General features: G+C 34.3%; 1 protein-coding gene across 1 annotated transcript in view; it reads left to right on the top strand.

Annotated features, from left to right (window-relative positions):
* The window catches only part of ush2a (Usher syndrome 2A (autosomal recessive, mild)), a 445,979-nt gene that overhangs the window by 53,034 nt on the left and 367,251 nt on the right, over window positions 1–25,694 (top strand). The window contains 4 exon segments of the mRNA XM_056477496.1: window positions 6,009–6,204; window positions 8,187–8,317; window positions 12,050–12,245; window positions 20,650–21,297. Of these exon segments, the coding sequence (XP_056333471.1) occupies window positions 6,009–6,204; window positions 8,187–8,317; window positions 12,050–12,245; window positions 20,650–21,297 (1,171 nt within the window).

The raw sequence follows: 25,694 nt of genomic DNA on the forward strand, positions 1-25,694 counted from the left end.
GATATAAAGGAAATCTCTCTCTTTTGTGCAGGGTTGCTCAAAGTCGGTCCTGGAGGGACAGTATCTTGCATAGTTTAGTTACAATCCCAATTAGACACATCTAAACCACCTACTCAAGCTCTTTCTCGGTGTACTAGAAACTTCCAGGCAGGTGTGTTAAAGGAGGTTGGAGCCTCCAGGACTGAGTTTGGGCACCCCTGCTCTAGAGTGTTTCTGTAAAGTTTCTGCTCAAAATACCCCACATGTCATTTATTTGGGTGTGAGCAAAGACTATAACAAAGCAAGCAAATCTTATGCTGCCAAGATATATAAAAAAATTCATTTTTCAAATGCTTGCAGAAAAAGAGTTACCAAAACAAGGTTTTCAGGCTGCCCTTTTTACATTTACTGTGTTGGTGGATGCTCCATGGTCTTGGTTTTTATCACGTAAACTAAGATTTTGATGGTTATGTCCTCTTTAACATTGGGTTAGGCATATAATATGAAATATGAATATGAAATATTAGTGACCCTTTTGTTATAATTAATACTTAATAGCTGTGTCAATTTCTGCAACATGAGGTTTCTTCGTTCTTTTCTGGAGGGACTATAATTTATGGAGAATAGTGTTTTTTTTTTTTTTGGCAATGCATTGCTAAATCTAGTGTTTTCAAGCAGGCTAAAGGTTAACTGTAGGCTCGCTACTGGTGCAGCCACGCACAGACCTTTCCTGAGGGAGCGTGAAATTAGCCATGGCATTCACAGAGGTCTTTCACACGGAATGAAGGCTCTTTCCCCACTGGAGTCCAGCTCCTCTCCACCTCACACACTGGAGACGAATACAAAACACACTATACTTCTGTGTGCTGACTTCACTCTCCTCTTCCCAATTTCATTTGTCTTATTTATATAACCGTTTGTGTATAGACAGTTGAAATCAGAATTATTAAACCCCCTTTGATTTTTATTTATTTTTTATTTTAATATTTCCCAAATAATGTTTAACAGCAAGGAAATTTTATCTGTCTGATAATAATTTCTTCTGGAGAAAGTCTTATTTGTTTTATTTCGACACTTTAAAGAATCAATAAAAGCAGTTTTACATTTTTTAAAACCATTTTAAGGTCAAATTTATTAGCCAAAATTATTATTAATTATGGCAAAGATAAAAATGAATCAGTTATTAGAAATGAGTTATTAAAACTATTATGTTCAGAAATGTGTTGAAAAAACCTCTACGTATATATATACGTATATATATACATATACAATCAGCCAGACATCTATATGAAGCTATGTATTTGAAGTTAATTATCAAGTTCATTTTTCACTAAAACAAAATAATCATTTTGTTTTGTTTTCTATTAATAACTGAGATGCATCTACTGTATATGTGCTTGGAGTAAAGACTACACTAACCAATGTATAAAAATCCAAATCCCTATAACATGTAGTCAGAGCCCTGATTGGCATAGCGGGCTGTAACGGCGGGTGGTCTGTGTCGGGCTCTTCTAGCATCCAGCTTGCTGAATTTGCAATTCCCTCCGGGCTCACGGCCCAAAACGGATGCCCAAACAGCATCCTGACACAGCGAGACTCTGCCACAGCTTAAGAAGCCACCAGGGAATCCTTTGCTTTTTACAATACATTTTTAATCATTTCATTTGATGCCTCCCGTGTTCTCTGTAATTTGTAACGACTGTTCACAAATATCAGATACTTTGCCAATAACGGCTCAATTTCCCTTCTTTGCCCCTCTCTCTCTCTCTCTCTCTCTCTCTCTCTCTCTCTCTTCTCTCTCTCTCTCTCTCTCTCTCTCTCTCTCTCTCTCCCTCTCTCTCCCTCTCTCTCTCTCTTTCTCAGTTAAGTTCTTTCAATGAGCGTCACTGTAAAAAGTCTTTTACAGGGTTGGCTTAATCTAAAAAAAAAATTAAAAAAAACAGTTTGGATCAATCTAAAAAAGTACTTCAACTTAATTCACGTAAAAAAAATGTTTTTGTTATCAGTGATAAGTTGAAAAGTGTTAGTTCACCCAAAATGAAAATTCTGTCATTAATTTTGTTAAAATGTTATTTCAAACACTAGGGGACCTTCATTCATCTTTAAAACACGTTAAGATATTTTGGATGAAATCTGGGAGTTCCCTCATCCTCCATAGACCGCAATGGTCCTAACTCGTTCTAAGTAGTGTTGTCACCAATTGGTACTGTAATTTTAAAGCGAAACACCAAAACACATTTTTTAAGATGTTGACAGTCATATATGTGTTCCACGCTGCTAAAAACACTATTAGAACACAAATATTTCACAAAAAAGTGAAAATTGGTTGTTTTTGCGTTATTTCGAGCAAATGCATTCTTCCTGTTTGTAGAGAAATTTAGAAGCTACGTCATGGCCATTAGATCCTTGTGTGAATTCCAACGTGTAGACTGGATGTCTGTACCAGTGAGTACAACGTGACTTCTTTGAGTTTTCATCATTATTTGAAGAGAAAGAATTTGTTCGAACGAATCAGCGCACTCTATTGTGTATGAGGTGCAACTTCATTAATATGCACGATAGCTTCTTGTTTTTACCTGTTACAATGTTCAGACGGCAGATGCCATGTTGTGTTGCCAACCATATTAAAAACAAGTAAAAGAAGAAGAACTGTTCGGAGACATGAGTTATCAGTGTTGCGTTTCCATTTTTCTGTGATGAGGGCACTGCTGTGTGTGGGCCAACATTTGACTGTGGATTACAGTGGTCTGCTAACACACGACAAAAATATGTTTGTAAGGAATTTTTTTTTTTTACTAGAGCTTTTCGCATCTGGAAATGGTGAAATCTGTATTTGCCGCTCATCTTCTTTTAAAAAAAAAGATGTGGTTCCAGTTCGTGTTGATTGATCACACACTTACCAAATCTGTAGAGACAGAACAGTGTTCTTTGTTTGTTTATTCAGATGGCAAAGTTACACTGTAAAAAATAAATCAGAAAAATTTACGGTAAAAAATCGGCAGCTGTGGTTGCCAGTACTTTACCAATAAAAATACGGTACAAACCGTAAAAGTAATTTCTCAATTTTACGGTAAGCTACCGTATTTCATTAATTTATAGAGGTAATATGTCTGTATTTTGAATTACCAACATGTACACATCTTTTGTTACACGGTTAGACACGTTAGCACACCCATATGAAGGTGGTGATGAGGAAGTTACATAATGAACAATCAACTTTTCCCATAAGTAGAAAAGAGTATCAGTATATAGAAGGTTCTCAGTGTCACTCACACAGCTACTAAACACCAGTATGGTAACACGCGTAAAATTAAAGTCATGAAATAAACATTGTTTATCAACATTAGATGTAACATAAATCTCTAATGTACGTAACTGATGGGGAAACAACTAAAATGATCTATAGTAATGTCAACAAAAAGCATGAAGAGTGATGCGCCATACAGGGAATTCTGGGAAAGTCAATTTACGGTTATTCGCTGTATATATTAGGAAACATACCGTTAACCAGGTTACAGATTTGTACTGTGGCATTTTTACAGTTTTTTACTGTTGAAATCAAGGCCATTTTTTACAGTGTAGTTTTTATCGTCAGCAGTACTCTTTCAGTTTTTAAAGACATACCTTAGTCAAAATGATTTAGTTACTTAATTTACAGTAATATCACTACAATATTATGGACTGAAAGATCCGCTGTAAATGCTGCTCTCTGAATGTAAACATGTAAACACCTTAATCAAACGATTACCGTTGTGTAGGATTTTCGCCGCCTATGATTTTCGCCGCATTTTGTAGCAGGATAGTCTATACACACGAGGCTGTTCGAGGCTATTCTCTGCACCTACCGAGTCTCTGCATCTAAGTTACAGAGAAATCAGATTTTTTTTTTTTTTCTGCCATACGGTGTCCAGTATCAAAAATTCCATTAAAACTTCACTCTTCCAGCAGTTTCTGGCATCCAGTATCTCGTTTGTCACCGAGGGAATGCATAAAATGTTCCTGAATGAAAGTAAAAGTGCCAAACTGCAGTTAAAGTCGACAAATTAAAAATTAAACGCTCGAAATTACATGAAACTCAGAAAGAAACTCTGTGATGCAATGACGTTAATCAAATTGTGCTAGGAACATTCAAAAAGCAACTCATGTAAATACCTAAATTATATTATTGTCTTACTCAGATATGGCAAATAATTCTATTACTGATGTCAATGTAAACATAGTCACTGTCTATCTCCCCTGCGTCTGTGTTTGTGTTGCCACTGTGAAAATCAGCTGTAGTGCACTTACTAAAACTCCCTTTTTCATGCAAACCCTTTTCTCTTTCAACACTCGACAGTCCCACCAAAACAAAACTGGACTCACCCACTTTACTGACTTTTTTCAAAATAGAGGTGTGAAAACACTCTACTGAGATGGGGAGGGGGGGAGGGGGGAAGTTGGGGGGTTCATGATTCTTTAAAGTGTTAGTTCACCCAAAAATGACAATTCTGTCATTAATTACTCGCCCTCATGTCATTTCAAACACTAGAGGACCTTTATTCATCTTTAAAACACATTAAGATATTTTGGATGAAATCTGACAGTTCCCCCATCCTCCATAGACCGCAATGATCCCAACTCATTCTAAGTAGTGTTGTCACCAAATGGTACTGTAATTTTAAAAAATGTCCATTTCCCACCAACATTTAAGTGCTGTTGAGCACATTCTTAAACACAGCTGATTGGCCATTGTGTTCACCGCTGATAACTGAGTGCAAATATAGATATAGGGTTATTGTAGCGTTTTAAAGTTACATCGATCAGCTGGTCCGTTTATGAGCTGGCATACGAGTGATCCGCTGATAGATTGACTGATCTTTGCCGCTTTACAATGCTCCAGTGTCCCTGTATCTGTGTTTGCACTTATTGAATTGATAACCTTCACAGCCAATCACAGTCATTTCTGTTGAGCATGTAAACACAATGGCCAATCAGCTGTGTTTAAGAACGTGCTCAACAGAGCTCAAATGTTAGCGGAAAATTGACGTTTTCAAAATTTCAGTTCTGATTGGTACAGAAATTCAGTATCGTGACAACGTGATCCAGAAGTCCAGAAAAGTATTTTAAAAATAATGAAAACAGTGCGTGTGTTTTCAGCAGTTAAGACAAAATATTATAAAGCTGCAAATTATTATTATTATTATTATTATTATTATTATTATTATTATTATTATTATTATTATTATTATTATTATTATTATTATTATTATTATTGATCATTTATTTATTTATTTATTTATTTATTTATTGTACACACAAAACTAAAATAATGACTTTGGTTTAGTCATTAGTTTCTTCTCCTCAAAGTCAGTATAGGGTACACATTCATGAGCTCTATGCGTTAATGTATACCCCGAATTTTCATGTGTGACTTCTTTTGTATGAAACAAAACACAGGAGCATTGTGATAAGACATCAGCTCCCTGAATGAGTGCCCTATACTGACACTGCGGAGAAAAAACTGTTGAAGTGGTTATTTTTATGTTATATGCTCACAAAAGTATCCTCGTAGCTAGATAATTTTCCGATTGAACCACTGAAGGCATATGGTCAGTTTTGAGGATTTTATTTGATTTATTTTTTTTATTGGTATTTTTCTAAACTTTGAACAAGTCTGTAACATTGCTGTCTATAGAGTATGAAGAAGCTCTCAGATTTCATCTAAAATATTTAAATATTGTGTTCTGAAGATGAATTAAGGTCTCGGGTTTGGAACAACATGAGAGAAAGTAATTAATACCAGAATAACAAGCTGAAGTCATTTTAAAATTGATCCAATGTGTCACATTTTACAGTAGACAATAAATAGCTCCTTTGTTAAGTCTTTTAATAAATGAACTTCTTTCCCTCTTGCACATATGGGAATATTGTGTTATTTGGGACAATGGGGACTTTATTGTTAAAACTCAAGGTCACATATTGCTGATGAATGAACAGTATATGTAGATGATGTATAGAGATGTGCTGTGATCTCTCACTCTCTCCAACAGTGTGAGCGATGCACTCCTCTCTTTAATGATAAGCCCTTCAGGCCTGGAGATCAGGTTCAGGCATTTAACTGCAGGCCCTGCCAGTGTTATGGCCACGCGTCCTCCTGCCACTACAACGCCAGCCTAGACCCTCACCCTGGAGAGCACTTCAGAGGAGGCGGAGGAGTGTGCGACGACTGTACTCATAACACCACAGGTAACAGAATATGAGTTTTTTTTTCAATGACTGTTTTTGTAAATGCCTTTTATTTTATGAATGTAAATGTTTAGATGTTGTTTGTTGCATTTCTTAAATACTAATAGTTAAACTGACATGAAAATGGGTCTAAGACAAGATACATAAAGCATAAATAAATTAATATTATTTTAATTTTAGTGAACAACAAGTAAACAAAAGCGAACTAAATACAATTATTTCCCCCGGTTTTATTTTAATCTTGTTATGCTTATAATTTCCATTATCAAAATGATTAGCCCTCCTGTGTATTCCCATATTCTTTTTCAGATGTTTAACAGACCTATTAATTTGTTTTGTATTTTTTATAACATTTTTATCCTTTAATTATTATTTATTTTACTTCTGGGGAAAGTATTTGTTTTGTATTAGCTGGAATGAAAGCAGTATTTAATTTTATACAATTGTTTTGCTGATTGTCTACAAACCAATTCATTGTTATCCAATAACTTGCTGAATTGTCCTAACTTGCCTACAGTAACAATCTTGAATTCTAATATCTTGCAAAATAAGCAGAAATATTTTATGCACTGTCATCATGGCAAAGATTATTTAGCCAAAATTCAAAGGCCAATAAACGTTATTAGAAATTAGTTATTATTATTATTATTATTATTATTATTTCTTTTTTTTTAATTGTTGAAAAAATATTCTCTCCGATAAACACAATTTGGGAAATATTATAAAAATATATTTTAAATAATTAAAATTTCACATGAGGACTAACTATTTTTTTACTTAATTTTCCTAAGCAGGCACACCAGCAATACATGTTTTCACTCAGTACCATAAGGCACAACCAGTACACATTTTTAAATCAAACACACCTGAATCAACTCATCAGAACATAGAGTAAGAAGAGACTCCAAAACCTGAAGTTAATAGATCAGATTTTGAGAAACATCCAAAATATGTAGTGTTGGTGTGCCTCTAGGAACAGGGTTGGGAAACACTGGTATATAGGATAAACACAAAATATATAATTTTATATTATTGCTTTTATTTTATGATTTAAATGAAATAGTAGATTAGACTAATTTTAATCCCAAAAACGTACTGGTTAGTAGCTTGTTAGTCAAATTACTGTAGTCTCTTATGTAGTTCCTACAGTGGTGTGCTATTAATATGCATATAATTGGCAATGAAAATGAAATTGTAAAAAATAAATATATGTATATGTGTATTATATATATATATATATATATATATATATATATATATATATATATATATATATATATATATATATATATATATATATATATATATATATATATATATATATATATATATATATATTTGTTACATTTTGACTAAATATTGCATAAGAATGTTTAAAGCAAAATATGATCAAAAAATTTAAATATTAAAAGCAAATTGTTTAAAAATAATAAATTGCTCAATTACAAATTTTAAAAATGTTGAATAAAAACACTTTGCCATTATATTAACTATCAGACAACCCGCTCTCAAAATACCAAATGATTATTAAAAAAACCATGCTGGTCAACCTCTAAGTCCTCCTCCTTATAAAGTAGTTTTGAATTGCTCCAATATACCATACCTAACAGAAACCCAGATATTTTTCATTACAGCTGGAGAAATAGCAGTGATGTAATAATGGAAGCATCAAAAAGCAGAGCAGAAAAAAGCTGAAATAATGCATCAGAGTGAAAACAGATGGACATTTAATGAAGTAAATCAGGCCATGCTAACAGGTTCATTGTTTCATATGCTGGGCATCAGGCGCAGTGGCAGGTAGGGATGAAAGAGGACATTAAAATGGACACCTTAGAAAATTACACATCTCTCGCCGGACCTCTCCCAAGACTGCAGTTTTTTAATTTGAAATCATAGTCCTATGATATGATTGAATTTTAATAGGTTGACATCAATTTCCCCCCTCCCTCATTCACACATGCTCTCTCTCTTTGGGTCTAAAGGCAGGAACTGTGAGCGCTGTCGGAGTCTCTTCTACAGGGAAGTGGGTGCATTTTTGTGGGCCACGGATGTTTGTGAAGCATGTGAGTGCCACAGCGCCGGGACCATCAATGCCAGTTTACATTGTGAGCCGGTAAGTGTGGACACATCATTCATAGAGTATACACAAGGGCTGTAAACACCATAAACATATCTCCCAAATCAAACCAAATCTTGCCTCATTTTGGGGCTGTGTAAATTCAGTGAATTCTTATTTGTAGACTCGCTCTTATAGGATTGATTAAATCAGCGAGTGGTTAACTTAGTAATTGCACTGACCAGAGAATTTGAATCAGTGAGTCATTATCTGGAGACTCGCTCTGAGCAGATCATTTGAATCAATGGGGCATTAACTGGAGATTTGGGCTGCGTCTGAAACTGCATACTTCCATACTAAATAGTACGCTAAAATCAGTATGCGAGCCGAGTAGTATGTCGGAATTCATAGAATTCGAAAATCAGTTTGTGAGAAGTACCCGGATGACCTAGTACTTCCAGGGAGACTCTGAAGTGCGCATCCCATGCACGTTGCGCTATCCCATGATGCCCTGTGAGAGAGTTTATAAATGGGAGTGAAGCAACGCAAATCACGATGGTAGGTCATGTGATCATGACAAAATGGCGGATGTAGTATGTCTGTATATAGACATATATGTCTGTATATACTGCTCAAATTCTGTATAGAACGTACTTTTCTAAGTAGTACAGTAGGCCGAGTAGTCCATTTAAATTCAAATGCAGTATCTACTGAGTAGTAGGCGTTTCGGACACAGCCTTGCTCTGATTGAATCATTTGAATCAGTGAATCATTAACTGGAGACTCACTCTGATCAGATCATTTGAATCAATGGGTCATTAACTGGAGACCTGTTCTGACTAAATCCTTTGAATCAGTGATTTATTAAATGGAGACTCGCTCTGAGTGGATCATTTGAATTAAGGACTCATTAACTGGAAACTCACTGTAACTAAATCATTTGAATCAGTGAGTCATTCACTTGAGACTTGCTCTGGCCGGATCATTTGACTCAATGTATCATTAACTTGAGACTCGCTCTGACCGAATCATTTGAATCAGTGAGTTATTTACTTGAGACATTCTCTGACAGGATCATTTGACTCAGTGGATCATTAACTGGGGACTCGCCCTGACCGAATCATTTGAATAAGTTAGTTATTAACTGAGACTACCTCTGACTGGATCATTTGAATCAAGGACTCATTACCCACTCTAACTGAATCATTTGAATAAGTGAGTTGTTTCGTTTGAGACTCGCTCTGACCGGGTCACCAACCCTGTTCCTGGAGAGCTACCTTCCTGCAAATTTCAGTTGCAACCCTGACCAAACACACCTGTCTGTAATTATCAAGTGCTGCTTCAGGTAATAATTAATTGGTTCAGGTGTGTTTGATTAGTGTTGGAGCTGAATTCTGCAGGATGGCAGCTCTCCAGGAACAGGATTGGTGACCCCTGCTTTAAAATATAGTAAGATAAAAATAAAATTGTATACAAAAATCTAAATATAACATAAAAATGCATGTATGACCATGATTTAATGGAATAAATCACCTTTTGAAAGGAATTTGACATTAAAACACGTTGAAATTACATTGTAAGACCAGCAAGTGTTTGTCCTTAAGTAATTTGTTCAAGAGATTTGTTTAATTTGTTCAAAAACACTGATTTATCCAGCAAAGAAACAAGTAAAGTGCGGTCTATGAAGGAGTCAATAAATAATAATAAAAAAAAAATCATTCAAATAATTTATTATTTAAAAATAGATAGCAGCAATTGTGTTAGAACCTCTAATAAAGTTAATTTGTTTAGTTCTCTATTCAGAATTAAGGAAAAAACGAATGTCTACTTTAAACAGTCATGTTTACGCAGAATAATGCAGCTCTTGGTCCTACTCAAAGATCTGATATTGGAGTCGATAAATTAATTTGCGAATTTCAAAGAAGGACAGCAGCGGTAATCTCTGTGTGTATGCAAAGGAAGACATCTGAGGCTTTGATCCCCGGCTTTGTGATGGACTTGAGAATTGTAGATTCAGATAAGGATACTGGCTGCATTGATGTATTGGCTGAGGACTTTAGTATTCACAACAGCATTTATCAGTGTTTTGATCTGTAGGGAGTATGTAAAAGTGTCGTCATGAGAGCCTCTCTCCAGAGAATTCTCCCCCACCTTTTCCTTTATCTTAGCATCATGAAAGGCATTTTGGAGGAACAGATCCATGTCGATAGATATACTGGATGACAAATTCAGAATCAATGACTGGGTCAACCCTATCCTAGATTGCTACCTTATTTAAATGATCAGAATGATTATTTCCTCACTTATGTTAATGAGTTTACACCGTTGGCTGGACGGTTTCTGTTTGCCGCTGAGTAGGGATTAAATCTGGTGATTTGAATTTTTTATGGAACAATTTCTCAAGCTTCATCCTAAAAAACCTTTTTGATAAAGGTTTAGGATTTAAACATATTTGTATGATGCAATCCTAACAAATCAAATAAAAAAGCAAATATTTAAGTAGTCTGTAGATAAATAAGATCATAAAACAGTATGCTTATAGATCACATAGGATCTTTGTTAATTGTATAAATGATGTGTAAATTATTGAATATGCATAAATACACAAAAGTAACATTACAACTATTATTATTATTATTATTATTATTATTATTATTATTATTATTATTATTATTATTATTATTATTATTATTATTATTATCAATTTGTTAGCATGTGGTAATTTTTTAGAAAGGCTACACTGAATATCTGTTGTTTTTTAGGGTAAATTAATAAGTGGAATACATAAATAAATAAGTATCTCTAGTTCCCATTGCTTAATTTGTCAAGTTCTGATAACTACATTTTTGTAGATCTTATAAATATATTTTTTTATTTATTTCAACTCATTTTTTGGGTTACTGCAACTTAATTTTTCTAGTTATTGCAACATATTTTTCTAGTTATAACAACTTAATTGGTCAAATTCTGATAACTTAATGTTTTGTATATCTTATAGTTTTTAGCTATTTCAACAGAATTGTTTGGGTTACTGCAACTGAATTTTTCTAGTTATTAATTTAGTGCAACTTAATTTAAGTTACTGCAGCTTATTTTGTCAAAATACATGAACGAAGAAACAAATAACCAAATGAATGCAGGTAAGACTATTATTAATTAATTTATTTACTGATTTATTGATTTATTAATTATAGTAGCATTCAATATAAACATTTAAAGAGACTCCACTGAATACTTGTCCTTTAAATACAATTTGTTCCAGCACCCCTGCTATTACATTATTAATTACAATTATTTTAGAAGTATTATAAGAAGTCACACTGCCATACCTTTCCAAAAAGTAAGTTTCTATAAACACTGGTTTGATATTGACTGCCATATCAGGCTTTCAGTATTTAAAGCTGCTTCTCTCTATTTTTTTATTTTTTATTTTTTGAGTTAACCGTATAGTCAAGAAACATCACAGTAGTCTTTCTGGCCAGCAGTATCAAATATTTCCTCCCATTCATCCAAACACAACAGCTGCTATATTCAACCTCACCCAAAGAAGAGACCTATTCTGTTAAAGCACCCGACCCTCAGCACAAAGGCAGCTTGTGAGCTCAGGTGTTGTGACCCCTCTGCGCCCCCCCATCCCAAACCATTCAGTTCTCTGTAATGGAGATAAAAAGCATCCCAGCGGCCTGGTGGTGGATCAGTAAAAAGACAGAGCAGAGCTTGGCCATCCATGACTCCTGCTCAACTTGACTAATTGGAGCGCGGTCACGTGCTGCTCTCTTTCCTCCGCAGATCGGGGGCCAGTGTAAGTGCAAGCGACATGTGTCTGGCAGACAGTGCAATCAGTGCCAACACGGATTCTACAAGCTGCAGTCGGCGCTGGCTGACGGCTGCCGTGCCTGTAACTGCAATACCGCCGGGACTGTGCAGCCAGATATTACCTGTCACCAGGACTCAGGTCAATGCCAGTGCAAGGCAAACGTAATCGGTACGTATCAACCAGCATTGCGGCCTCCATCGCTCTCACGCTCTCTGCTTCCATCCTTCTCTTTCTGTACAACTTTTCTCTCAAGCTTTATTTTTGTTAATTACCACTAGGGTTGCACAATTTATCATTTCACCATCGATATCGCAATTTCCGTGTCTGCAATAGTCACATCACAGGAGCTGCAATGTCATATTGGGATTATAATTAACCAGAAAAAGTTCAAAACATGTTATTCCTGGAATCATTGCAAAGATTAACTTTAATCTAATAATATCAAAGACTTTTATTTGGATGGTTTTTTTTTCAGGCCTGTGACTAGATTTCAAGTGAATTTAAACCATTTGGGCACAAGAAACTATAAAGTTGGTGAACTACTGTATATAGAATGCACACAATAAATAAAGGAGCATTTGGTCTAATAGTCATAATTGGCATTAACATATACATACATACATACATACATACATACATACATACATACATATATATATATATATATATATATATATATATATATATATATATATATATATATATATTAGGTTATTTTGTTTAATCAATATAATGTAATTCTTGTTTTAATCATCCTGTTTCACAAATGACTTAAAACCCACAAAAAATGTTGTGCAAATTTGTGAATTATATCAATATAATTTTATCAGAAAGCTTCTATCTATCTATCTATAGTGCTCAGCATATATATTCATATTTTTAATAGGGAGCTATACAATATTATGTTTGTGCATATACATTAAATTAGTCAGTACTGAAGCCAAATCTGAAGCTTATCTAACAAAATAACTTATGATAATTGTTTAAAAACGAATACATCCAAATTTATATGTTATAGAAAAATAGTAAATACAAATTTAAAAAGGAAGAAAAATCAAGAGAAGCAAAAATATTGAATAATTTAGTTAAAATTTTGTAGGTTGTTTATGTAATTGTATTATCTTTTAATTTCTAAATGCATTTAGTGACTAAAATATTATTTTGATAAATATATTTGTTTAATAAATGTTTTGTTTAAATGCACCAAAATAAATACAAATGGATAAAGATATTCATTTTCAAAATGGGGTGTACTCGATTATGCTGAGCTCTATCTATCCATCCATCCATCCATCCATCCATCCATCCATCCATCCATCCATCCATCCATCCATCCATCCATCCAATTACAATGACATTATTATACAGCATAAGCTTAATTTATAAGGATAAATGTATTTATTGGACTTACCAAAATGTTCATGTCATCTGCCCAAATATTGCTAATTTCTGAAAAAAAAAAATAAAAAGAGAATAGAGTATAGTAAATGTGAGAATAATTTATTATTTTGCTTCTTATTTACAGCATATGAATAACAAAACATATTATTATTACAATATATGAAAAATATTCAGTATAAAGAATACAGTGATCACTCTTGTGTGTCGCATATGTAAATAGCATGATTAAATTGTTTGCCTTTTTTTCCTTCGTTTTTTTTTTTGGCAAAGACCTGTTTTTTTCACACATTTATTGTGAGCTGCAGCCAAGAGGATTTTTCTTCCAGCTTTTTCCAGGCATTCCAGGTCCTTTGCGATAAATCTGTTCCATTTTTTTTTTCTTCCTCTTCTTTGTACCTTTGAACCGTTTTCTTATGAAATGCAAAAGAATGTTACTTAGAAGATCATGTGTATTGCTAAGCCAGGATATCAAGGGCCACCTCATTTTAATTTTGTAATTCAATGCCAAGTTGATTATAATAAACTGCCCCTGTCTTCCTTATTTTTCACGCTTCTTACAAGACCTGCTTCTTTGTTTGTAGTTCCCACAGGTATTTTTCAGAAATTAGATTTGATTAAGGCAATTTATTACCTCCAGCGCGTTTGAGGCCAGCCGCAGCTTCATAAGGACAAAATTTATCAAGCGTCCAAAGTACTGCGCGTACACAATGTGCTTTGAAATGTTGATGTATGAGAATATTATGCAGAGAAGCATTACTGATAAAATGCGGGCTGCTATGGTGCACGTCCCACTCCATGGGTGTAAAAACAGCCTGTCAAATGCACAGACTAGTTAAAACACAGTTTAGCTTAACAACATCATCAAAAACTACTACTACATTTACATTAGCATTTATTAGCAGATCTTTTATTCAAAGCAAGTTACAAAAGCAGGATAATAGAAGCTCTAAAAATATCCAGAAAATTCTGTTGATGCTTTGAGTCTCAGTTGGTTTACTGTTGTGTACTTTTTTTAAAATGTATTTATTTTTAAACTACCATGCACTTGCATTTCACCTAATCATTTGGTACAATGCACTTATATTACATATGTAGTTAATTTCTGTTTTTAAATATTAAAATTATACTGATATCCTATCGGCAACGCAGTAGGTAATGCTGTCGTCTCACAGCAAGAAGGTCGCTGGTTCGAGCCTCGGCTGGGTCAGTTGGTATTTCTGTGTGGCGTTTGCATGTTGTCCCTGCGTTCGCGTGGGTTTCCTCCGGGTGCTCCGGTTTCCCCCACAGTCCAAAGACATGCAGTACAGGTGAATTGGGTAGGCTAAATTGTCTGTAGTGTATGAGTGTGTATGGATGTTTCCCAGAGATGGGTTGCAGCTGGAAAGGCATCCGTTGCGTAAAACATATGCTGGATAAGTTGGCGTTTTTTTCCGCTGTGGCAACCCCAGGAAGAATAAAGGGACTAAGCCGAAAAGAAAATGAATGAATGAATGATATCCCATCTCTTACATCTTAAACCACCCTTAAACCTACCCGTATCAAGTACATTTACTTTTTTTTTCTTTTTTATGCAAGTACATTAGAGCTGGGCGATTCATTGAAAAGTAATCGACATTCAGAACCTATAATCGATCAAAATTTTCCAGGTCATTTTTATTCAATTACTTTCCCTACCATGTGTGGAGTCACATGACCTTTATTTATACTGTAACTATCTTACACTAAGTTGTCCGGGTGCTCTGTGGCCACTTTGCAGCCACCTCTGATCTCTAGTCAAATAGGACGATGAATCCATTCTTGAGTTTTCTTTGCAGTACATTGACAATGATTGGAGGCTGTGCCAGAGATGCCTTGAGATGGCATATTTTCCATTACATTAAAATTATTATTTACATTAAAATATTTGTGAACAGAAGATGCAAGAAATGCACTGTTTAAAATATTACATTTACAGGATATATATGAGTTACACAAATTATTTTATTTAGAAGAGATACTGCTTATTTTCTACTTTTAATATGAGAAACATTGAAAATAGTGTATTTTGTTTCCAAAAGTTATTCATTTAAACTTTTTTATAAGAAAAAATACTGTTGGATTTAGGCAATGTGCGAGTTCATTTCCGATGATGTTCAGAGTTGATGTTCAATAAATAATCATAAATAGTAGATAGTTTGCTTTCTTCAATTACTTTAAAATCAAGTAATGCACCCTTCATTCAAAAAAATCTCTCACTTGTAATATGAGCAATGAGCATGTTTACTGTACAAAACTTGTCAGTGAACTATGAGTGCGGAACAATTTTATAAAAAAATAAAATAACCGCTGATTATTCGTAATTGAGTTAATTTTCAATTAATCGAGATTTTGATTTTAGGCCAAATCGCCCAGCCCTAAAGTTAATTGTAATTAAGACTACTTAAAGGGATAGTTTCCTTAAAATGGAAAAATTTGTCATAATTTAGGCACCCTTATTTGTTCAAAATCTTTTTGAGTTTCTTTCTTCTGTACACAAAAGAAGATTTTTTTTTAAGACTTTTGGTATATAGCAGGCACCCATTGACTTCTACACTAATTTGCTTCCTATTGAAGTCAATGGGTGCCAGCAACCAGCATTCTTCAAAATATCTTCTTTTATGTTCAACAGAAATAAAATAACTCCTAAAGATTTAGAACAACATGAGGAAGAGTAATCGATTTTCATTTTTGGTTGAATTATCCCTTATATACAAAATAGGACAAAAAGTATATATTTTTTTATTATATATTTAAAAATATATACAGTTGAAGTCAAAATTATTAGCCTCGCTGTTTATTTTTTTTCCCCAATTTCTGTTTAACGGAGAGAAGATTTTTTTTAACATATTTCTAAACATAATAGTTTTAATAACTAATTTCTAATAACTGATTTCTTTTAATAACTGATTTTCTTTTGACATTTAAAGGCTTAACTAGGTTAATTAGGTTAACTAGGCAGGTTAGGGTAATTAGGCTAATTAGTTATCGTATAACGATGGTTTGTTCTGTATACAGTTGAAAAAAACAGCTGAAAGGGGCGAATAATTTTGACCTTTAAAGGTTTTTTTAAAAACTACTTTTATTCTAGCCGAAAAAACCCAAAACAAAAGACTTTCTCCAGAAGAAAAAATATTATCAGACTGTGATAATCTTTTAAAATTTTCATACTGTGAAAATTTTGTTGCTGTTAAACATAATTTGGTAAATATTTTAAAAAAGAAAAAAAAAAGGGGGGGGGGCTAATAATTCTGACTTCAAGTCTATAAACAGCTGAGGGTAAAAATTATTAGCCCTCCTCTGCAATATTTATTCTTTTTCAAATATTTCTCAAGTGATGTTTAACAGATTAAGGAAATTTTCACAGTATGTTTTGTAATGTTTTTCTGAAGAAAGTATATGTTTTATTCAGAGAGAATAAAAGCAGTAGTTAGGTCAAAATTATAAGCCCCTTAACTTTTTTTTTTTTTTTTTTTGATTGGCTACAGAACAAACCATTGTTATAAAATGACTTGCTTAATTACCCTAACTTGCCTAGTTAACCTAATTAATTGCACTTTAAGCTGAAAACTAGTATCTTGAAAAATATCTTGTAAAATATTATATACTGTCATCATGGCAAAGACAAAAGAAATCAGTTATTAGAAATGAGTTATCAAAACTATTATGTTTAAAAATGTGTTGAACATTTTTCTCTCTTTTAAACAGAAATATAAAAGAATTCAATTTTAACAGGAGGGCTAAAACTTTGATTTGAACTGTACAAATACCTGCACTTTGTTGTGAAAAGTTATTAATTAATTAGTTATTTTATTCACAGCTGGATGGTGCACAGTTACCGTATGGCTTTGAGAGTTCCACAATTTTTCCAGCATTCACAAGCCACGAGCACAATGACAAATTGCTGCACCTTTGGCGTGATATTATTGGGGTATTCATCTGTGTCACATTGTGCGTTTAACATAATGTTGTAATGAGGTTTAACTGTGGGTAGGGAGCAATATATTAATATCTAAATTCATTAAAGTGGAGCTGTGTAGAGAAATACACAGAAGTGGAGGAGTGTGGACTTCTCTGTACTTATAGCTGTAAACGGTTTGCCCTGTAGGCTCTGCTCAGCAACATTAGGAATAGATTACCTGTCAGGAATATGTATGGCGTATTCAAATAAGCACCGCACACATTTTAAGAAACTTGATATGATTTGATTCCACGTAGACCCTTTTTTTGGGTCTCCAAATGAGCTGTAATTCTTTTTTAGCCTCCTAGTTATTTTTACTTTTTTCTCCCCCTCCTAACTGCCTTTCTTGGGTCTTTTAATTTATTTATTTTCCTTTTAGAGAAATTAAGTGTTATGCCCGAGGTGAGTCATTCATCATTGGGAAAGGGGCTCACTTAATGATGACATTACCAATTTCAGTTTTTATTCCTTGTGTAATATTTCACTGATTTATTTATTTGTTTACTATACTACTGTGTGTTATAAAATGTGGGTTATGATGTAAAGGCCAAAAATGAAACATTTCAGATGCTGCGCTTGGTGGATTGTGGAAGGTAAGGCCAAGTTCAGCACTTTAGTTAAACTGAAAGGTAAACGAAATGTCGTAATCTGTAAAAAGAAAGTGCATATAATACATCTAGGCTCACTAGGGTTATCCACATTTTATTTTTGCACACAAAAAACTAAAGATAAATGTTAGAATACAATATATTGAAAATAAAAAATATTTTTAAAAATTCAAAAAGAAACAGATGTAAGCCGTTTTTCCTTATAGTAATAAAAGGTAAATGTCAGACAAAAATGTTAAACTGCAATTCTCTTTTTATTTTAATTTTTTTTATTTTACAAATTTGGTAAAAATCTAAATACTAAATATTACAAAGGAGGAAATGAATCACCCTAGTTATAACCATAAGTAAATAAATAAATAAACAATAACATAAACAACAGCAACAACAACAATAATAATCAGTGATGAAAATAATAAGAAAAAGTTATTATTATTATACATTTTAAATAGTTCATGATGATGATGATTATTATTATGATTATTATTAATAATATTATACATTTAATTTTTATACAAAATAATAATAATAATTATAATAATAATAATAACATGGTGTCTGCAGGGTCTTAAAGGGCACATAGGTTACCCCTTTTTCCAGATTTAAGATAAGTCTTTTGTGTCCCCAGAATGTGTCTGTAAAGTTTCAGCTCAAAACAACCATCAGAGTATTTGTTATAGCTGTCTGAAATGTATGTATTATAGCAGGTAAAACTTGGTTACTTTTTTTGTACTGGGCCTTTAAGGCTAGTCCTCCCCGCCCACCGTTCCCACGTGCCTGTCAGCAACATGCCTCAATCGCCGCCCTCGGCTGCTTCAGGAAGCAGATCTTACGTAACGTTAGTGAGAAATACTACAGTAAGAACTTTACCAATCAGTATTTGATGCATTTTTTGTGAGTTGCAACCATGAGTCACACACAATGTCGTTACAGAGGACACGCGCAGACACACACCAATAGCGCAGACACGCACACAGAGAGAGAGAGAGAGAGACAGAGCGTGCGTTTAGCTTCGCACTCGCATATGTGACTGGATACAGTTTAATCCTCACTGCTGTATGGATATCTGTTATGTTAATGTACAAAATAAACCTGATTTAACGTCCACAAACCGGGATTGAAGCATCTTCCTTTATAATTGTTCTGACACGCGGCTGTGCTGATGAAGCAAAGCTAAGCTAAATTGCTGTAATTCATTACACACGTGCACTGTTTTAAAAACATTTTAAACTTGTAAAACTCACTCTTGATCACATTTGATGATGATTGATGATCCTAGCGATCCTAGCGAACAGACCTTTTATTTTAGTCTGGTCTTGTTGATATAATTATACACGTGACACGGGACATGTTAATGCGTGCAGCTGTCAATCAATTCGGTGGGCGGGGGGACCGCACTTCTACGTCAAGTTGCGGTCGATCTGAAAACCACTCCAATTGGTCCAGCGTTTTTATGTTGTTAAATTTGGAAAAAAAAAGGACTGGGTGTGTTTATAACACCCCAATATGACTGTCTATACACTATATCTACACACATGTCTGTACAAACAGCTTGAAAAGTAGATTTTTCACCATAGGTGCCCTTTAAAGGATTAAAAGTTGATAAATCAATGTAGAGAACTTTAAGGTCCTTAAAAAGTATTAAAAAGTCTTAAATGCTATTTTGCAAGGTATTACATTTTATATCATTTTTGATTATGCAATATATGGTTTTATGCTAAAGCTTGCCTGAATTAAATCTGCGAATATCAGGATGCTGTGTAGTTTATGACATCAATGAAATTCTGCTAGATTTGACATCAAGCTTCTTTGTTTATTGCAGTAACCAAGGCAATACCATTATTTCTGCAGTTCTATAGGCTCCAACCTAGTGAATTAGTTAGATTTAATAGATTTTTATTTATAAAGTATATGAATATTGTTTTAGTTTTGGATTCATTTCTTACATTGATTTTTAGTAAATATACTGTTAGTTTAAATCTCCCCAGTGTTTCCGGTTGAAAGTGGTTATAAGGTTTTAAAATGTATGGAAAAAGTCTTAAAAAAGGTCTTAACAGGTATTCAATTTCACTCTCTGATTCCTGTATATAGTCTCTGATTCCTCTATATAATCTTATTACTATTACTACTTATAATATTAATAATAATAAAATAATAATAATAATAATTATTATTATACATTTTAAATGATCGTTATGATTATTGTTCTTATAAGTGTAACATTTTTAATAAAACATATTAATACTAATACCAATACTACTACTGCTAATACTACTACTACTACTACTACTACTAATAATAATAATAATAATAATAATAATAATAATAATAATAATAATAAAAGTTGAACAGACGTAAAAATATATGTCTGAACAAATTTAGTACATAGAATCGGTTAAACAATGAATTACTACAATTTATATATATATATATATATATATATATATATATATATATATATATATATAATATATATATATATTAGACATCTATTTTTAAATGATTTTTTTTTTTCTCCACCAACAGAATCTAAATCTTTCTAAGAGTTTTCTGATTTTCTGATCATTGTCTTCTGTTTTATTTTAAGGTCTAACATGTGACCGTTGCAACTTTGGCTTCAAATTCCTTAATCACACAAATCCCGATGGTTGCATTCCCTGTGGCTGTGACCCATGGGGTTCTCTGCACCAGTTCTGTAATCCCTTCACCGGACAGTGTGAGTGCAAAGCTGGTGTGCGGGGCCTCCTCTGTGACACTTGCATCCCTCACTTCTACAGTCAGAACAGCAGTGGAGTCTGCCTGCCCTGTGACTGCAGTCTGAACGGATCTGTTCCTGGTACCTCCTGTGATGCTGTAACGGGACAATGTAAGTGCAAACCTCACACAGAGGGCCGGCGGTGTGATGTGTGCCGAGATGGATACCACAGTCTGGACCGCAGCAACTCTTTGGGCTGTTTGCCTTGTCAGTGTGAACTCAGAGGCACGGTGAATGGCTCAGGTGTGTGTGACAAGACCACGGGCCAATGCCTGTGTAAAAACAATGTAGAAAGCCTAAGGTGCAATCGATGCTCTGCTCACACCTACAACCTGAATTCTGCCAACACTACACATGGATGTCAACCATGTCACTGCGACCACATAGGCACCGTGCCTGCAACTGTGTGCGACCCTGTTAGCGGTCAGTGTGTCTGCCTGCCCACACGCTACGGACGGAACTGTGGAACCTGTAAACCAGGTTAGTTCTTTCAGTCTGATTTGAAAATAGTGTTGGGATAAAAAGAAAAATATTACAATATAAAGTCACTTAAAAAAAGTAACTAAATGTGTTACTGTATTTGTAAGGTGCCGGCTCAAGCTTGCAACAAATCAAGGGAACCAAACCAAAAAAATTTTAAATATATAATTATTTAAAGGTTACAAAAACAAAAGAATAAAGTGCAAAGGGGTATCAAAGTAACCCAAATGTAAATTAAATGTCTTTAATTAAAATTAAATTAAGACAATGAATATAATTAAACAGTAATTTAATTAAACAGTAAATTAAACATTTCATATAACGTTCAAAACAACAACAAATTACATAAGAGTAAATTCCTAAAATAAACTAAAATAGTATGTGTAAGCCTAAGGAAATCAAACAAAAAACCAAAGCAGGATCTCAAATGCATCTTTGGAGCTCCTTAAATAAGGAATGTCATGCGATAGTATGTGCTGTTGTTTATTTATATATTTTTTTGTTATTTTTTTTTTGCACGGTGGCGCAGTGGGTAGCACGATCGCCTCAGAAAGAAGGTTGCTGGTTCGAGCCTCGGCTGGGTCAGTTGGCATTTCTGTGAGGAGTTTGCATGTTCTCCCTGTGTTCACATGGGTTTTCTCCGGGTGCTCTGGTTTCCTCCACAGTTTAAAGACATGCAGTATAGATGAATTGGGCAAGCTAAATTGTCCCTAGTCTATATGTGTGAATGAGTGTGTATGGATGTTTTCCAGTGATGGGTTGCGGCTGGAAGGGCATCCACTGTGTAAAAAACATGTGCTGGATAAGTTGGCGGTTCATTCCGCTGTGGCGACTCCACATTATTAAACGGACTAAGCTGAAAAGAAAACGAATGAGTAATATAATATAATATAAAATAATATAATATAATATAATATAATATAATATAATATAATATAATATAATATAATATAATATAATATAATATAATATAATATAATATAGGGAAGGCAAGGCAAGGCAAGTTATTTATATAGCACATTTCATACACAATGGTAATTCAAAGTGCTTTACATAAACAAGAATAAAAGAAACAAGAAAATAAAAATGATTAAAAGAATTAAGAATGATTAAAATAGATAAAAACAGATTAAAATGTGTTAAAACGGGTTATAAAAGAATGAAAAAGAAAAGAAAGACATAATAGTGGGATCTGTCGGACATAGGCACATTTATCAAACAGGGCAAATTAATGTGGAACCACAGAACATAATAAAATGTTACAGGTTATTTACTGACAGTGAGCACACAAGATGTACATGGCTCATTTATATAATATTAAACAATCTAAAAATATTACGCAATCTATTTGTTTGCTCCAACCAGCATTTGATCCAGCATTTGCTTTAAGGGAGGCTAACATGCTAACAGTTAACAGGTTAACCGTAAAGACCACAGCCTTTACCATCAGTTGCTACCAGTTAGAACCACTTGAAGCCATCTAAGGAGTGAGGTTTACTCGAAAAGATTAGCTGACTTCCATTACACTTATTCCCTGAACCTCACTCGTATTTTGGTTATAGTACAAATGTAACCCCCTGTCTACTTGCCCTAACTCTGACTGGGTTTTTAACCAGTGTTTCCTGTTTGAATGACACATTAGACATGTTTTTGGGGGTATTCAATTTTGATGCAAATACTAGTAAATTGACTACCCCCAATGCGTAAGTTGTTTGATTTGTTTAACTATTTTCCTCCAATAAATTTAGTTTTTAAAATCAAAATCAAAGGCCAGCCACAACAATAAGTGTACACACTTTTTCCACACTAATTTTGTGTCATTGGTAACTCCTAATTATAGTTCTTTGATGTGCAAAGAAGGTTTATAATGGAACCCACTGTTTGTAAACCTGGCCCTGTGTGTGTATTTACAAGGTGTATCAGGTTTTGTAAGCTCATTATACTGTGCTGGCGATGCCAGTGAAGTCATCGCTTTTGTTGTTTACCATGATTCCTAGCCATTGCGCATCGCATTTGAAGTGTCTGCATAAACATCTTTTAAATTACAAAGCACTCTATTCCTTTCCTTAACTAATGACTCCCTCACATTTTGTTCTTGGCTGTGCAAGCTGTTGCATTGTTTTGTTATTCCTTTTCCCCTAGATTGTGCCTGGGAATTGAGTGTGTTTGGCAGTCACTTTGGCCGATGGCGTTTAACTAGCATAGCTACAGGCCATTCCTCATGTACCCTCAATCAACCCCCCTTAGTGGCTGTTTGGGCCAGCGCTGGCCTCATGACTCAAGTGCACTTCAGGGGGTGGAAATGTTTGCACTTCCCTTATTCTTTGCAGCATTGTAAGTGCTAGAATTGCACTGCCAGGGGCTCAAGGGTCAGCGTGGCTGGACCAATTGTACCAGCTGGTCCCTTTGTGTTTGTAATGAAAATTAACCCTCAGTGTTTACTGTAAATCCAACTTGCACTTTTATAAGCCAAGTGCAGTCTTCCAATTTCCAAAAGTTGCTCCTCCCTTTAGGGCAATGTAGAGACATGTAAACAATTGGGATATAATATATATCCTATTAGGCTTTTTACACCTTGTCACTTCATGCATATTTCTCTAAAATGAAACAAACATCCTGGTCTTCTGTGGCATTGCGTTGTATCTATGCTGTTAAATCTGACTATGTCTAGCCTAAATGGAGGGTTTTGCGATTTGGGAGGAGTGAAATTTTCAAATCTGGTTTTATCAACCAGATGCATTTAGACTTATCCAGTTTAATTTTGAATGTGACCAAGACCACCTCCTGAAGTGATTTGAGCAATCAGATTTATGTCTTGAATGCATTTCAGAGGGCATTTGAACCTTTCTTTTCATAATCGGATAGCTATACAAAAAATCAAGACATGTAGCGACCAATCAAGACATGGAGTGATCAAGTGCAAACAGCCCCATTTCTCCTATATAGAATGCTTGCAATCACGTGGTTCTGGTGATGTTCAAAATTCAGATGGAGGGCAGGAAGTAAAAAACCTAATGGGAGACGTAGAGGAAAGTCTGTATTGTTGCGATTTATACCATATTTCAAAGGAGATATGAATAGAAAATAATCATGAAGAGGGATGAATTTTCTACTGAACTAAAAATATATTTGCCTGTCATCGAGGCAGTAGATACTGTGTAAGCTTTTACGTTACATGAAAAATACTAAACTATAGTGTTTGGAAGCGATTTATAGATAATTACTTGGATTAAACTGTCGTAGTAAATATATTGTTGCTGTGGTACAATTGTAGTAATAAACAAATTATTCAATAGGGTTTTTTCTTTACTATAATTATACACCATCACAAATGCACCACAGTTTACACTAGCATTACAGTATTTTTTAGCAGTTTACTACGCTACAGTATTCTGTAGCATTCATTAACAAAGAGTTGTGCACATTAAACACTTACCTCCGTGAAGTTGCCACCCCATAAAAACAAATAATCCCCAAAACTATGCCATTCGTTTGTGCTACGTTTGTCCAGCACAAATCGGGCACAAACGAATGACACCAGTTTCATGTGATTAAGAGGAAATGGGGTGGAGAGTGACGTCACGACTCCTGAATAATTTTAATTATATCTAAACAACGGAAATAGATAAAGTGTTTGTTTTAACGGCACAAACCAGCACAAATCGGGCACAAACGAATGACACCAGTTTCGTGTGATTAAGAGGAAATGGGGTGGAGAGTGACGTCACGACTCCTGAATAATTTTAATTATATCTAAACAACGGAAATAGATAAAGTGTTTGTTTTAACGGCACAAACCAGCACAAATCGGGCACAAACGAATGACACCAGTTTCGTGTGATTAAGAGGAAATGGGGTGGAGAGTGACGTCACGACTCCTGAAATATTTCAATTATATCTAAACAATGGAAATAAAGTGTTTGTTTTAACGGCACAAACGAATGACACCAGTTTTGTGCGATTTAGAAAACCTGGTGTGGAGAGTGACGTCACTGCTCTCGAAATATTTGGATAAGGCAATATCTAAACAAAAAAAATAGATACAGTGTTTATTTTAGCGGCACAAATCGAGCACAAACGAACGACACCAGTTATGTGTGATTTAGAGGAAATGGGGTGGAGAGTGACGTCACGACTCCCTAAATATTTTAATTATATCTAAACAACCAAACTAGATAAAGTGTTTGTTTTAACGGCACAAACCAGCACAAATCGGGCACAAACGACCTGTGCTGATATGAAGTCATTTGAGCAACATGGGGTGGAAAGTGACGTCACATGGTCAAAAAAATAATGCTTAATATCTCAAACCCCAAACCAGCACAAACGTTCGTTTTTGCGGCACAAATCAGCACAAACGTAGCACAAACTAATGGCATAGTTTTGGGGATTATTTG

The sequence above is a fragment of the Danio aesculapii genome, chromosome 17 (assembly GCF_903798145.1).
Source record: "Danio aesculapii chromosome 17, fDanAes4.1, whole genome shotgun sequence".
NCBI classification, from domain to species: domain Eukaryota; kingdom Metazoa; phylum Chordata; class Actinopteri; order Cypriniformes; family Danionidae; genus Danio; species Danio aesculapii.